Source organism: Dipodomys merriami, unplaced genomic scaffold, assembly GCF_024711535.1.
Source record: "Dipodomys merriami isolate MVZ:Mamm:240054 unplaced genomic scaffold, mDipMer1.0.p SCAF_17, whole genome shotgun sequence".
NCBI lineage: Eukaryota > Metazoa > Chordata > Mammalia > Rodentia > Heteromyidae > Dipodomys > Dipodomys merriami.
Genome location: NW_027203048.1, coordinates 25283933 through 25299017, shown reverse-complemented (window position 1 = coordinate 25299017; position 15085 = coordinate 25283933). Strand labels below are relative to the sequence as shown.

The 15085-nt window shown below is 47.6% G+C and overlaps 1 protein-coding gene across 1 annotated transcript in view; it reads right to left on the bottom strand.

Annotated features, from left to right (window-relative positions):
• Ttc7a (tetratricopeptide repeat domain 7A) overlaps positions 1 to 15085 on the bottom strand; it is a 120687-nt gene that overhangs the window by 76086 nt on the left and 29516 nt on the right. The window contains exons 4-5 of the mRNA XM_070025536.1: positions 12634 to 12764; positions 10359 to 10474 (exon numbers count right to left, since the gene is read on the bottom strand). Of these exons, the coding sequence (XP_069881637.1) occupies positions 10359 to 10474; positions 12634 to 12764 (247 nt within the window). The remainder of the gene's footprint in view (positions 1 to 10358; positions 10475 to 12633; positions 12765 to 15085) is intronic.

Here is a 15085-nt window from a genome sequence, read left to right as displayed (position 1 = left end):
GCTAGGGCTTTTTTGGGCTGTTTCTAGCTGCCCTGTGAGTAGCCAGTTTGAAAGATCTTTTTGTTCTCATCTCTCCTGCTGACCTTTCTAAGCTAAGCTGCCTACTTTTAACAATATCTAAACAGGGCCTCAAACAAACCCTGGCTTGGAAACAAGCTGCCTGAGAAGAAGCCAGGAAGCTGTTTATTCCATCTAACATAAAGCCTGATTGGCCAGAGACAGAGATGAGCCCAGCTTAGGGAGGACTCCAAGTGGAATGTGCAGGGATGGCAAGCCCCTCTGCTCCACTCAATGGCAAAGGCAGTGGGGCGCATTTTTCAAAGGCCTTCATCCTATATAGTCTTTCCAGTTTCTGATGATGTGTGTAAGGTCAGCAGGCTCCGTCATCCCAGGATAGCACAAGGCCCTCAAGAAATTATCACAGAGGGCTAGGAATATCTCACTAGTAGAATTCTTGCCTCATATGCCTAAGGCCATGGGTTTGATTCTCAGTACCACAAAAAGCAGCATTGGAGGCCATTGTTTGCCCACAGGGAGCAGAAGACTTACAGCAAGCACCAGGGGCTCATATTTTTCTCCCCTTTAACTCTGACACTCCCAAGAAAGAAAACACTTGTCCTCCTACCTGCATGTACACCTATACTTTCCTTTCCTGGCCATTTGAATTGTACAACTCTTTGCAAATTGCCAACCGCAAAGCAACTGTTAATCATCAGTTTTGTTCACAATAAATACTCATGCAGTAAGAGTCTGACTGAATATCTTAATTATGGTTTTGCACAAAAGGGAGCCCAGAGTCTGTTAAACTACCCATGTTCTTGATTTTCTCAGGGTCTAGCAACGTGTTTTGAGCATACAGTATAGGTACTTGACTTTTTTTTTTAAGGGGGTTGATTTAATTTGAAAGTTAAAGATGAGAAATTGCATAACACCAATCACAGAATAGAACCTAAACAGATATGAATGCATTTGATCCTATCCAGAAGACCCCATTTCAGGGTTGGCATTGTGAATGAGATGTTTCTGGTCAAAGACCCAGACGAGCACAGTCAGCTGGCAGATCCCAACATCTGCAGAGATGAGTCAGAAGACAAGGCCAGGCAATGTTTAATGGTTACCAAGCTGGTCACTTCTGTCACAGACTCAAATCATTTGCTTCAAAAACTAAAATTCTCTTCAGCCATACCCCGGGAATAAAGTTGAGCCCAAGCCCAATGGACAGAAGGAATAAGCTCTCTCCTTTCCAGCAAGATGAGGAAGGTAAAGGTAGGCACAAACAATAAATAAGGGCTGTGTATTAGAAGGCTGTGTATTAGAAGGGCAGGAAATGTCCTTGAAGGTCTTCCTATGCCACACAGCATAACCCAGAACAACTGGCTAATAACACAGGCTTCATTCTTGGGAGATCCTGATCTCTGACCCCCATCCCCAGATATATGTCTGTCTCCTGCCCTCTGTCATCCCTGAAGACACCTGTGGCTACAGAAAACAAGACAAACTGATTGCTAATTGAATACAGCCCCATGAGGGTCACATACAACAGCAAGCTGGGTTTTCTAAAGTGACTCATGCTTTCAAAGGGCTGAAAAACCAATCCAGTTCCAGGGAACTCCCTTAGAAAACTTACTCTCATCTGTATTGTTTGGTTTGGGCACAGTGAGCACATGTTCTTTGGTAATTAAAACAATTCCTTTTAAAGAACAAGCTTTAAACATACACCTCAACCGGCTCAATACACATAGCCCAAGTTCACCCAACTCTTGGCTGCGAATAGGTCTGACAGCCCTTGACAGAATGAAGAGGAAAACCAACTCCAAAAGAAATGGCCCCTTGCCCATGATGGGCAAAGGGCAGAATCAATTCCTGTTTCTGGTCTCAGCAGACAGACACCAGGCACTAGGTCAGGTCTAAGCTGGTTGACCAGGACAACTAGCTTTCCCAGCTCTGTATGGAATCACTTTGTCATCCTCTATCTCCGCTCTCCCCACCCCCACCCCTCAAGCTCCTACTGCTTCAGGCAGCAACTGCTTCAGGCAAGAAAACCAGGCTTTCGGTAAACTGGGGGTGGGGGGGGAGTTCTCCTATCTTTCCGTATAGTCAGCCCAGCTGTCAAATCTCCCCCGATCCCAACATATCAGAAAAAGGGTCCCCTCCTGCCGGCTCAGTAGCTACAGAACAGCCTGGGGACAGGCTCCAAATGGAATCCACGGCTGTCCTCTAGTGGCAGTGGAGGGAAGTGAAGGCCTAGGCTTCCCAGCCCCCACCCTCCTGGCCTCCCAATCCAGTGCTTTAGCTTAATTAGGAAACTGCCATCAGACATAGAACAAGGGGGCAGGAGTTATCTGGAGGAAATAGCTGCTGGATCAACAGGGCAAGGCCCCTGAGAAAAGTTAATGTCTCTCAGACACATCAAATAATAACTGGGCTGCGGCCTCAGCAGAAGGGAGACCTAAACTACCCTGAAGCTCAGAATAAAAGAAGCATAGCGGGGAGGGGGGGCGAGGGGGGCGGAGAGGAAGTGGTCAAGCAAGTGACACCCACTTTGCATAACAGACAAGACCGTAATTTTCAAATCTTCAGTGAAAGGGACAAGGACAGGCACTGCTTGTGGCCTTTTGTTCCTGCTGTTCTTGGGAGGTGCTCCTCTATCATGTCCTGCTGGGTCTACCTCGTGGCCAGGCAGGAATGAAATATGGCTCCACAATGACCCTTTTCTTGGGCCTTAACTCCTAACACTGAGCAGCCTTGTGGTTCCACTCCACCCTCCTGGCCCATCAGATGAGCTGTCATCTCAGATGCTTTCAGGGTCCACTCTATTCCAAGCAGCACCCTTGCCTTACCTCCTGCCCTCTTTTCCTCTATCCTGACCCCTGCCTGAAGCTCTGACCCCCACCCTAGATGCATTCTGTTCATAGTTCCTACCCACGGCAAGATTGAGTGCCAGGTGCACTGTGGGCACTGTGGGAAATGAATTGCCAGGCTATTCTCTGAGCAATTTCACTTCAGTCCTGTTTCCTCTCTAGGCTAGGAGCCTTCTGTAAGCAGGGGGTGAGTGAGGGGTTCCCTCACTTTTCCAAAGGCTCCAAGTGGGATGGGCAGAGGTGCATGAGGCAGGCCAGGGAGCCCCATGAAGATGCTTTGCTTCTGCTTTTGGCACCTTAAGTTAGGCAGTGGTTCTCCACTTGTGGCAAACCCTCCACCACACCTGTCAGTGTCTGAAACATTTTTGGGGGTTGCATTTAGATGAGGGGTGCTACTGGGATCCCTTAAATGGGTGAAGGCAAGAGATGATACAAGCCAAGCTATGGCAACTAGGACAAACACACAATGAAGAAGTTATCTGAATTAAGAAACCCCAGTCTAAATAGACTACATATTATTTTTTTAACTTCCCAATAACAACAGCAAGTACATAAGAACAATATTGGAACTAGTGATTCCCCTAGGAAGCTCTATCTTTGTTGAAAGGACAGTAACATGTTAACTACAAAGATCACTGATAGGGGGCCCTGCTGGGGGCAGGAGGTATGCTGGGCCATGGCTTTGGATGGAGAGATCCAGACTAAGCACCTGGCCGGTGGTTCTGCCATCTCCTAGCCTGTGACCGTGGGAAAGTTATTTTTCCCTTTTCCTCAGTTAAGTAGGGATTGTATCAGTTCCTGCTTCATAGGATTACACACAGGCATTAGCCCTCTGCTGTGCATGCCACTGAGTATTCAGCAAATATTAGCTACAATTATGAGGAAAAGTTCAAAGAAATTTCCAGCCCAGCCAGGCCCATGCAACCCTGGCTTCAAATATCTCTGTTGCATTCCCAGACCACCTCTGGGCTGGCTAGGATTACAGGAAACACAGGGGGTGAGTAATTGCCATGTGGCTTAGGGACTTGCTACTCATCATACTCAGAGACTTGAAAGGTTTGGGCTACTTATTTGGAAAGAAATGATGATTAATTTCCAATCCTCAGTATGTGCTGTGGTTGGAGTATGGGGAGGTGGAACCAGTAACTTGGCTTTGTACTTTACGAAGAAAAGAATTAAGGCTAAGGAGCAGAGTTGCAGGAATAGAAAAGTACTGGAATAAGTAGGTTTTCATAGAGGGTGATGGTTGGCAAATGCCTCACCTACTGCTGGCACTTCAAGCATGTATAACACATGTGTACTACACACATGCATGCACACAAGACCAGCAACCCTCCTAATACAGTCTGAGTGTGGATGGTGGATAGAAACAGGTAGGAACTGGGCTGGGAAGATGGCTCAGTGGTAAAGCGCTTGCCTTCCATGCATGAGGCCCTGGGTTCGATTTCCCAGCACCACATAAGAAAAAAAGCCAGAAGTGGCGCTATAGCACAAGTGGTAGAGCGCTAGCCTTGAGCTGAAGAGCTGAGGGACAGTGCCCAGGCCCAGAGTTCAGGCCCCACGACCAGACCCAAAAAAAAAAAAAAAAAAGAAAAAGAAACAGGTAGGGACTAGGAAGGTGGCTCAGTGGTAGAGTGCTTGCCTTGCATGCATGAGCCCTGGGTTCGATTCCTCAGCACCACATAAGCAGAAAAAGCGGGAAATGGCACTGTGGCTCACATGGTAGAGCACTAGCCTTGAGCTGAAGAGCTGAGGGACAGTGCCCAGGCTCAGAGTTCAGGCCCCACGATGGAAAAGAAAGGAAAGGAAGAAAGAAAGGAAGAAAGAAAGGAAGAAAGAAAGGAAAAAAGGAAGGAAGGAAGCAAAAAAGCAAGCAAGCAACAGGTCGGCTGTTGAGGGGATAAGGGTGTGCCCATTTGCAAGCAGAAGACCATCTTCTAAAAATAATGACTCATTTTTTTTGTTCCTCAGGCAGAGGGGCAAAAGCAGCCCCAACTTGTTACACTGAAGATCCACTGTCCTCCCTGCTACACCCCATGCTGCCCTTCCGAATCCAAAATATTGAAAAGAAACTGGCTTTCATGGCTGCACAGACCTGTAAATGGAATCCCAGTGGACTGGCTTGGGCTGTGACTCAACCTCTTCCAGCTTCTCAGGCATGAAGTGGGCATGTGACCATCTTCCAAAGTCCTATCACAAGTCACCATACTTCCCTATTTCCTTCCCTCTTGGCTGTGCTTGATGTTCACTTCACCTTACTCAACATGCACAGATGCCATGTGGGGAACAGGTGGGGAGGAATGAAACTTAATCCATCTCACCAGCCTCTTACAGCCCCTGGGGTGTTCACCAAAGGAAGGAGCAGAGCTATAGGGGTAGAGGAACCTGCTCAGGGCCACAGAGCAGCATCCAAACCTAGGCCCCAGCAGCCACCCTCCCAACTTTGCATATCAGAAGCAGAGCCACAGTACTTCCTGTGCTCACATACTTGAGGAGAGAGGTGCTAAACTGTGTGCCTGCTGTATCCAGTCTTAGGGGACTTCTGCTGTGGAGGGTAGAACCTTCTGGCTCCAGCTCCAACATCAGGTGACCCCAGTGCATAATCCTGGCTATGACTAAGGACAAGTCACTTTTTTTTTTCAGTCGTGGGGCTTGAACTCGGCCTGAACGCTGTCCCTCAGCTCTTCAGCTCAAGGCTAGTGCTCTACGTCTTGAGCCACTGCTCTACTTCCGGTTTTCTGGTGGTTTGTTGGAGGTAAGAGTCTGACAAACTTTCCTGCCCGGGCTGGCTTTGAACCACGATCCTCAGATCTCAACCTCCTGAGTAGCAAGGATTACAGGCGTGAGCCACCGGCACCCAGCTCACTTTTCTTTTTTGTGCCCCAAGTCCTGGGGCTTGAACTCAAGGCCTGGGTGCTGTCACTGAGGTTTTTTTTCTTTTCTTTTTAACCCTCAAGGCAGTGCTCTACTACTAGAGTCACAGCTCCACTTCCAGCTTTTTTTTTGTGTGGTTTACTGGAGATAAGAGTTTCATGGACTTGCCTGCCCAAGCTAGCTTTGAACTATGATGCTCAGATCTCAGTCTCCTGACTAGGAGTATTAAATGAATGCGAACACTGAAACTAGAACTGTCCCTGTCTCAAAAAGTCTATCCCAAATAGAACATCCCCTCTGTCTTTTGGGCCACAAAAGTCCCTATGAGAGAGGACCCCTAAGGTCTCTAGAGTAGGGGGTCAGCAGACTACTTTCTGCAAAGACCAAATAAGGTCAGCAAATAGAAGTTTTGCCATAAGGTCTCAAATACAACCATTCAACTCTCCCCATTCAATTACAGAGAGACAATTTGTGGATGAACAGGTATGGCTGTTCTCATGAAAGTTTATTTATAGAGAGAGGTTATAGCCAACCTACAATACAAGTTTACACTGGGCTGCAGAAGGAGCTGACAGTCTTAGAGGTATGACCACAGCTTCCTGCTAAACCTCTTGGGTGGGGAACTCTTGTTCCCCAGACTCTGTCTGGGGGCTTACAACTGGCAAGATAAAGAGGTTTTAAAGAGGAGGAGCTCCAGGCAGGATCCCAAGCATAGCAAGGCCAGGGTAACGGCAATCACCAGCTCAGCTGCCTGGGTAGTAAAAACAGGAAGCAGTAGACCAGGCCATATCTCCGAAATGGAAGTTTAGCAACTGAAAAAAGGGCTGAAAGTGCAGATGTGGAGGTGGGTGGAGGCAGCTGGGCCCCTCAGTGTGTGGTTCTCAGGACTCCTCCATGGTCACAGGTGATCCAAGGAACCTAGGACCATGGTGTGCCCTTCCCTGGCATGAGCTAACTTGTCTTCCTGGACTACTCAATCAACATACTCATCCTACATAAGATCACTGACACTTACTAGCCCAGGGAAATAAGAAAAGATAGCTGGACATGCTGGTATGTATCTGTAATCCTAACTACTTGAGAGACAGGTAAAAGATCATAGTTCAAGGCCAGCCCAGGGTAAAGGTATTGAGACTGTCTCAAAATCAAAATGAAAGCAGAAGAGTTTGGGTATAGCTCACATGATAGAGCACTTTCCTTGTAGCCTGCAGACCCTGGGTTCAATTTTAGTCCTACAATCAAAATAAAATAAACAGAGATCAAAAGGTGCGAAATTCATGTCTGGAGTTCAAGTTTAGGTGGCAGCCTTTCCAGCCATGGATCACATGAAAAATAAAAATAACTGATAATAATCCTGAATTTGCTACTGCAAGCACTTGTGAGCATTCTGTAGGTACACATATGTGTTCTGATTCCCAAGATGCTGCCAGGCATCCATGATCCTTTCCTCTCCTTTTTGAATGAGGAAAACTGGGAGAGCTCAAGGACCTGGTCACAGTGGGAGTTGCTCCCAGGGGGTGGATCCAGATCCACCTACCTTTGGCTTTGCCAGGCCCAAAGAGATAAGGGAGGCATGGCTTCCAGGTTGGGATCATTCCACACGTTCCTTACTTTTTAGAAGACAGGACCCTTGGGCACTGTCACCTCAGTGCTGCCTAACACTGAGTATAGAATGGAAGAAGAGGCACAAAGGACACAGGCGTCCCCAAGACCTAGGCTACCTGTTTGCTTACAGCTACTTCAGCCACCTCTGCCTCCCTGGAGTGGCCTCACTGAGATATGCTCCAAATTCTGGGAAGGAGTGTTTAACTTGAGAACTTAAGCACAAAGGCTTTTTTCCTTTTCTTAAATTGGTCGTGGGGCTTGAACTCTGGGCCTGGGCACTGTCCCTGAGCTCTTCAGCTCAAGGCTAGCACTCTACCACCTGAGCCACAGCACCACTTCCAGCTTTTTCTGCTTATGTGGTACTGAGGAATCGAACCTAGGGCGTCATGCATACAAGGCAAGCACTCTACCACTGAGCCACCTTCCCAGCCCCTAGCACAAAGGCTTTCAACATCACAAAAGGGGCATAGCGCTGATGGGACAGAGCTACTGGGTTGGGTGGGGATGCCTCTAGATGGAAATGCTAACCTTGTGTTTCAATCAGTCCACTCTGCTGAAGGCCCCAGTAGTACAACATCCACTCACTGAAAGACACCCCCACATAAGGACACTAGAGCAAATGGTAAAGAAAACCTCACAATCTTTGCCATCTCCCAGACCTACCACCTGGCTCACGTTCTTCAGAGTCTGCATTCATTGTTTCCTAAGCTTATCTGGCTGTGAATCTTCTCCTGCAGATCCTGTGACCTGGAATCCCTCAGCCTCTCATTTCCCAGTCTCCACCCAGGCCACAGCAGAAGTATGACTTTTCCAGCTGCAGGCTATAGGCTCAGCTAAGGTTCTCTCCACCCACCCTCTCACGGCAGGCAACTTCCTGAGAAAAGGAAAGAGGATCATAACCATAGCATGGTAGGAGAAGACAGGCTACAAGCAGCGTTCACTTTAGGATATTTTGTTGTTTTAAAGAAAAAATATAGTCATAGTTTTCAACATACATGTGAAAATGGAATGGGGTAAGTTGAGGTTGGGAAAGATGGGGAGAACAATGGAAGCAGGTGACAATGGTAAGAGGCATTGTACTCATAAACTGACACACTGAATTGAAACCCCTTTGTACAACAGCTTAAAGATAATTAAAAAAGAAAAAAATAATAAAATTTAAATATTACATGATAAAAAAGACAGAAATAAATACATCTGTGAATCCACACAGACAAACAGAAAAGATAGACATCAACCAGAGGCTGAGATGACTGGATGGGAGAATGTTGAAATGTTGATCAAGGGATACATAATGACAATTAGATTAGAGGACTAGATTTCAAAAATTCTATTGTGCAGAAATAGACAATAGTCTATGATGATACACTGTAAGACTAAAAAATATAAATAATGGATATTAAAAAAAGATAAGAGATCACAGATGTCAAAACAATGATTATCCACAACCGTTGATCAACAAGTCACTGTGAGAGGCTAAGAGATGAAGATTACTTATAGCTAATGGTTTCATCTGTCATGTGTACATAACAGAGTCTCAATAAAAGCACAGGAACATTGGTTCTGGAGAACTTCTGGGTTGCAAGCCGCATGGAAGGTAGCATAGCCAAAGACAGCATGGAGCAAGGCAGTAGGTTCCTTCCCCCATGCCTTGCCCATGTGTCTCTTCTATACAGCAATTCCTGAGCTCTAGCATTTTATAAGAAGCCAGAACCTAAGAAGCAAATTCTTTTCCTGAGTGCGTGAGCTGCTCTAGCAAATTACTAGAAGGGTTTGTGGGAGCATCTGATTTGCAGCCAAGTCAGACAGAACTTGAGGGTAAGCTGGGGACCTGCTTTTTGAAACTGGGACAGCCTTGTGGAACTGTGGTACTGTGCCTGTGGGACCTGTGCTTTTGCTGGTTATTCTCAGGACCCCCCTGATGGGACTAGAGAATATCACTGGTGGTGGGTGGGGAAAACCCATTTTTGTTCACTGGTATGGTCTATGTTAACAATATAGAGTAGAAAACAGTTGTTGGTTTGTTTTTCTGACTACACAAATATGTGTAAGAATCAATTTATCGTCTGCTCAAAAATAGGTCAAATGAACACAATAAAGTGACATTAAAAAATTATACTAAAATTGAGGCACAAGATTAGAAGACCTCCAGGCAGTCAACAAAAAGGAAGCCATATGATCCTGACCCTGGGCTATGCCACCCTGAGGGAGAAATTATCTGCCTGGCCCAACCACCAACCATGGTGGTTCTCTTCCCACCATTCTCTCCCTTCCCATGGAGATGGGCTGCTCTAGGCACACAAGGGTCCTTTCTTCCACTGACATCCTCCAGCCTGAGCCTAGAGTCTGCAGCAGAGGATTATAATGATACAGAGGAAGGACTGAGGAGGCCCCATATCTCTGCTAGAGACAGCCAGGAATGCCCCAGCCCTATCTGGATGAGGGCATGGTTGACTGGCTGGGCTGAATGCTTGGTGCTCTCCTGATTCTCCCCCACCACCACTATCCAACTTACACCATGAATCACCACTGTTGGCCTGGTGCCTCACACCAGCCATACCTAAGGTATGGAGCCTCAACACAATGCACAGGCAAACTTCCTGCTCATTCATCTACTGTAGCATCTCAAAAATGATGCCAGGCTTTATTGTCACCATCCTTTCCCTCACACCTCACTGTCCTTTCTCAAGCTGGAACAAAAAGGAATCAGTATTCTTACTTGAGTTTCGGGGAACCCAAGTCTCAGAGAAGTGAAATAGTGGCAGTTGCCACCAGCACAAGCTGGCCAGCTCTCCAGCTCTTGCACACCCTTTTGAAGAGAGTCACTCCTGTGTCCTTGGATGTGGCTTCTCCCACAAGTGTCCAGGTTTTATTGCTTCAGCAGCAACTAGAGGAATTTGGCCCTCTGCCACTGACAAGATGTGACACAAGCCAGCCCTAAACGATCCTCTGGGAGCATGAGAATATACCCAGCCCAGAAAGGAATGTCCAGGTCCTGTTCAGCCGCTGGACACCTACCCTTTCTTCAGGTTCTTCACGAACGCACTCTGGAGAGCAGCTTCCAGGAAGTAGGAGAGCTCATAGTCAACAGGGGGAGAGCCTTTCAGGTGCCTTGATGTGCTGTTGTTTGTGGTCTGGGAAGGGAACAGAGAGGAGTCATTGTCCCAGAGTTGGGAGGGAAAGGGGCCTGGAGGGTGAGTCAATGGCCCCACCTCTACTCTACAAGCATGCTGTTCAAGGCTGAAAAAGCTCTCTTTCGCGCGCGTGCGCGCGTGCGTGCGTGTGTGTGTGTGTGTTCAACTGGAGATAAGAGTCTCATGGACATCCTGAGTCTGTGTGTGTGTTTAACTGGAGATAAGAGTCTCATGGACATCTTGACCAAGTTGAACCACAACTTTGGCTTTTTGGTGGTTAACTGGAGATAAAGAGTCTCATGGACATCCTGACCAAGCTGGCTTCAAACTATGATCTTTGGATCTCAGGCTTCTCAGTAGTTAGGATCATAGGCATGAGCCACTGGTGTCCAGCCTCTAATTCATTTTTCATTCAAAACCTGTCTCCCCATCCAAATGCTGAATGCCCACAAACCCACATGCCCACATGTATTCAGCATCACAAGAGCTTTCGGTTCATTAGCTCACTTCACCTTTAGAACAAATCCATTAGGAACTGTCACCATTCCCATCTCATAGACAGCCATACACCTGTGGTCCCCACACCCAAGAAGCAGAGGCAGGAGGATAACACATTCCAGACAGCATTAGCTACACAGTGAGCACATGCTCAACTCCCCTTAAAAGCCCAAGGGAAGCTTCCCTCACTTTCCATGAAAGCTTCTTCAAGCCACAAACAATACAAATTTAAATAACTCCTAAAATATTGCTATTTAGCAGTGATCTGAATGGCCCTGGTGAGGATGAAGGCCAACCAAGTCTCCAGGTGTCCTCTGCCAGGGAACAGGCATTTGAGTCCTGTATTTAGTCATTTCTTCCTGATATTCGGTCAAGCAGAGGCCTCCTAGGTAGTGGCTCTCCACAGGAGAGGGGGATGGATCTGTCTTCTGAGATAGCTGTCCTCCTTTGGTAGTATCCAGAGGGGGCTGTGTACCACCAGCACCCTGTCATAGAAGCAGGGATGCTGCTAACTACCTACACTACACAGGGGAGTTCCCATTGCTAAGGACAATCCAGACTCAATGACTCAATTGTTAGTAGTGCTGAGGTTGAGGAGGCTCTGCTTTATGGGAAAAGTCTGGCTTGAGTGAACAGCTTCAGAAAGGCCCATCACCAAAACAGGTATTGGGCTAATTCTGGCATTTGTTACCTAGTGGAGGCACAGGGGTCTCCTTGACTCTGCACCTCTCAGCTCATATCCAGCTCCTCTGTTAGAGCACCAATCATGATCTTCTCTGCTAGAGACCTTCATCTAGCATGTCCAGGCATTCCTGCCAGGACTGCGTTTTAACTGTATGAACTGGGGAAGCTATGTAACTCCTCTCCAAGCTCAACTTAACTCACCTATAAAATGGGAACAGCAGTCGCACTTACTTCATGTACATAGTGTGAAGTTACATTACAGAATCTATATGAAGTCCTCAAAGGAGTGCTAGTCCCTCATGTAGGTTTTCCATACATGTTAACAAGGTCTCTGCTGGACCAAGTCATCTGTCTTCCCTTCAGGAAACTAGAGCACCTCATCAAGGAGAGCTGGGGTACTTGGCATGCTACAGGCAGGTGAAACTGGGGACTGAGAGGCCTGAGAACTGCCAGAGGTCTTCTAGCCGGCTCTTTGCCTGTTTCTGAAAGGCTTGGAGAATGGGACTCAAGACCCACCTCTCCTGTGGGCCTGGCAAAGCATGCTCAGGGCATCTGGGAGGGGAGAAGGATGCCTCACTGTGAGAACCAGCCTTGCTCCAGCTCTTCCACAGGAGAGGGGCAGGGAAATGATGGGACCCCTCTAAACCTAACCCACTGAGCAGGGAGATGTCCAGCTCCTCCTTCCCAGGTTAACAGTGCAAACAAGGCCGTTACACTTGGTTCTACAAGTTCAGTTTACCAGAGTCCCTGACCCCTCACACATGACAAGGACCATTTCTTTATTAAGACTGCTTTGTGGTGGCAGAGTTGCTTCTGACAGAATCAGCGTACTGCAATGAATTTTCTAACCAAGTAGTGTCTTGGGACAGGGAGGTGACTTTCAAATTTGCACAGGGGAATCTCTGCACAGAGTTTGGGCTACAGATACTCCTGCTCAACAGACAGCAGCCACTACATGCTGTGCCACCCCAGCTCACCTTCTCCAGTTCCTGCAGGAACACCTGAGCCACCCAGGAGGCCCTCTCGAAGCAGGCGACCACTTCCTCCTCCCGCTCAGTTAGGCGGTAGCGGGAGGCAATGGAGTTGGGCAGGCGTTCCAGGGAAAGGCCTGTGGGAGGAAGAGAGCACCTCAGACCTGTCCTGATTGGGGCCCTGACTCCAGGCCCTAACCATGGGCCCAGGAGGCAGGGGTGAAGGGAAGGGAAGGGAGAGGGGAGTGTGTCCAACGGGACATTATGTTCTGGAGCAGCAGGCAGGAGGCAGAGGTCTGTGGAGCGGAAGGAAAAGCTAATGCGATGGTGGTATTAGCAGCAGTTGGGAGCAAGCAATGGGTCCAGAGAAGGCACCCAGGTCCTATGTGGGGACCCAGCCCCCCAGGAAGCCCTTCTTGCCACTCCTGGTTATTATAAGGAAGTATCCAGTTTCCAGGTGCTTCTACATTGTACCATGGCCAGCCCAATCCTTCCTCCCCAACATCTAGAAGCTGAGGGGGGGTGGGGGGGAGGGAAGCAAAGAAGTCTTTCTGCCATAGCAGCAACTTGGGTTCCCAGGAGCAAGGGACCTGTGTTCTATCTGCTTCGTGGTAGTTGACTCCTGCTGTTTTTGCCTCCCTGACATCCTCAGCCCACCTAGTAACACCACCTGCTTTCCCTCTGACCATCCCTCCTGCAGCCTCTGCTGGCCACAGGAACAGGGTGACTGGGAAAAGGTGAGCACCTGGCCCTATCTAGGCCAGTAAGAACCAGTTTTGGAATTGCTGCTCTCTTTACTGGGGGTACAGAGCTGGGGCTAGAGGCAAGCCTGGAAATTCAAGAGAAGATCCAGCTTAAAGTCATGTCTACATGATGTGAATATATACACCTAAAAATGGTTAAAAGGATAAAGTGATACAATTTTATGTCATGTGAAGTTTTAGAACCCTAATGAAAAATTTTATTCATGAAAGTATAGCTCCAAGGCCAAAAAGAAAAAAAGTCAAGAAACAAAGAAGGCATTGCCAAACTTATATTAAGAAAAAAGAGAGGACCACACACAGTAGAAATGAAATATGGTGGAAAGGGGCAGATTCCTAAAATATCATTTGCATACCTAAAGGCACCTTTTCTAAGGCTCTACCCAGTATATGAGTCATAATACTCCTCCAACACACACACACACACACACACACACACACACACACTTCTTTATGCCTCTCACACTACCTTACATGTAGTAGGTGCTGAGGATAACTTAGTACATGAATGGGTAAGAACACAGGCCTGAAGCTAACTCTTACCCAACATCCAGCCGAAGACTGACAGACATTACTAACATTCAAGTTTCCCCTCTCCTTCTCCCACTACCTCATTGCAGGCTGCCTCTTCTGAATGGGGTTAACCACACTGACCTCCTTGCCTCTAGTCTCCTTCCTTTTAACCCATCCTTCACACTGAAGGGGGAGCCTACTATACTCTCCAGTGGTCCTTTTACTCAATGATAAGGTCCACTCCTGTCATCCACCACTATTTCCCAACCTACCTGCTACATCTACATCCAACTTCCATTCCCAAGTCTTGGTTAGGGCCTGCCTTCCTGATGTGCTGAAGGTGCTTCTTCAGCCTGGAATGTGCCACCAGTAGGTCTGCCCCAGGTCACTGATCACCAAAGCCACCTCCTCTATGAAGTCCTTCCTGATGTTCTGGAAGAGTCAACTGCTAAGGACCTCCTTAGGTCTCTACTTCACACACTTCTATTTTTTTTTTTTTTTTTTTTTTGGTTGGGTCATGAACTCTTGGCCTGGGCGCTGTCCCTCAGCTCTTCAGCTCAAGGCTAGTACTCTACCACTTGAGCCACAGAGCCACTTCCAGTTTTTTTTTCTTTTTCTTTTTCTGCTTATGTAGAGCTGAGGAATCAAACCCAGGGTCTCATGCATGCAAGGCAAGCACTCTACCACTGAGCCACCTTCCCAGTCCTCGCTATTCTTCTACCTATTTGTTCATACATTTCCTCAAGCAGACTGTGGGCTCCTTCAAGGTGTCAGCCGGATAGAATTCCTCTCTCTCCCACCGGGCCCAAGTACATCGAAGTACAAAGTGTTCTGCAAATACAAGGAGTCAGAATTGTTTTTCTTGGTGAGATTTCAACACATTCAGTGGTCCTGACTTCTGCCAGGTTGGGTATGTCTGGGATGTAGCTGAAAGTGGGGGGTAATTGTCAGCACAGAATATGAAGGCTGTTGTTCAACAGTCCTTGTCACCTAGGTCACTGAGTGCCAACACATCTCCTGCCCATGATTCATGATCAGGAAAGGTCAAAGATGAGGAGGAGGAATAGAGAAAGGAAGAAGGAGTTGGGCCCTGAGGCTCTCCTCTGGGGTTGGCCCAGTCCCTCTTCTTCAGACATGTGCCTGGGCCCAGGAGACCAACTCCATACAGGCGTGAGAACACAATT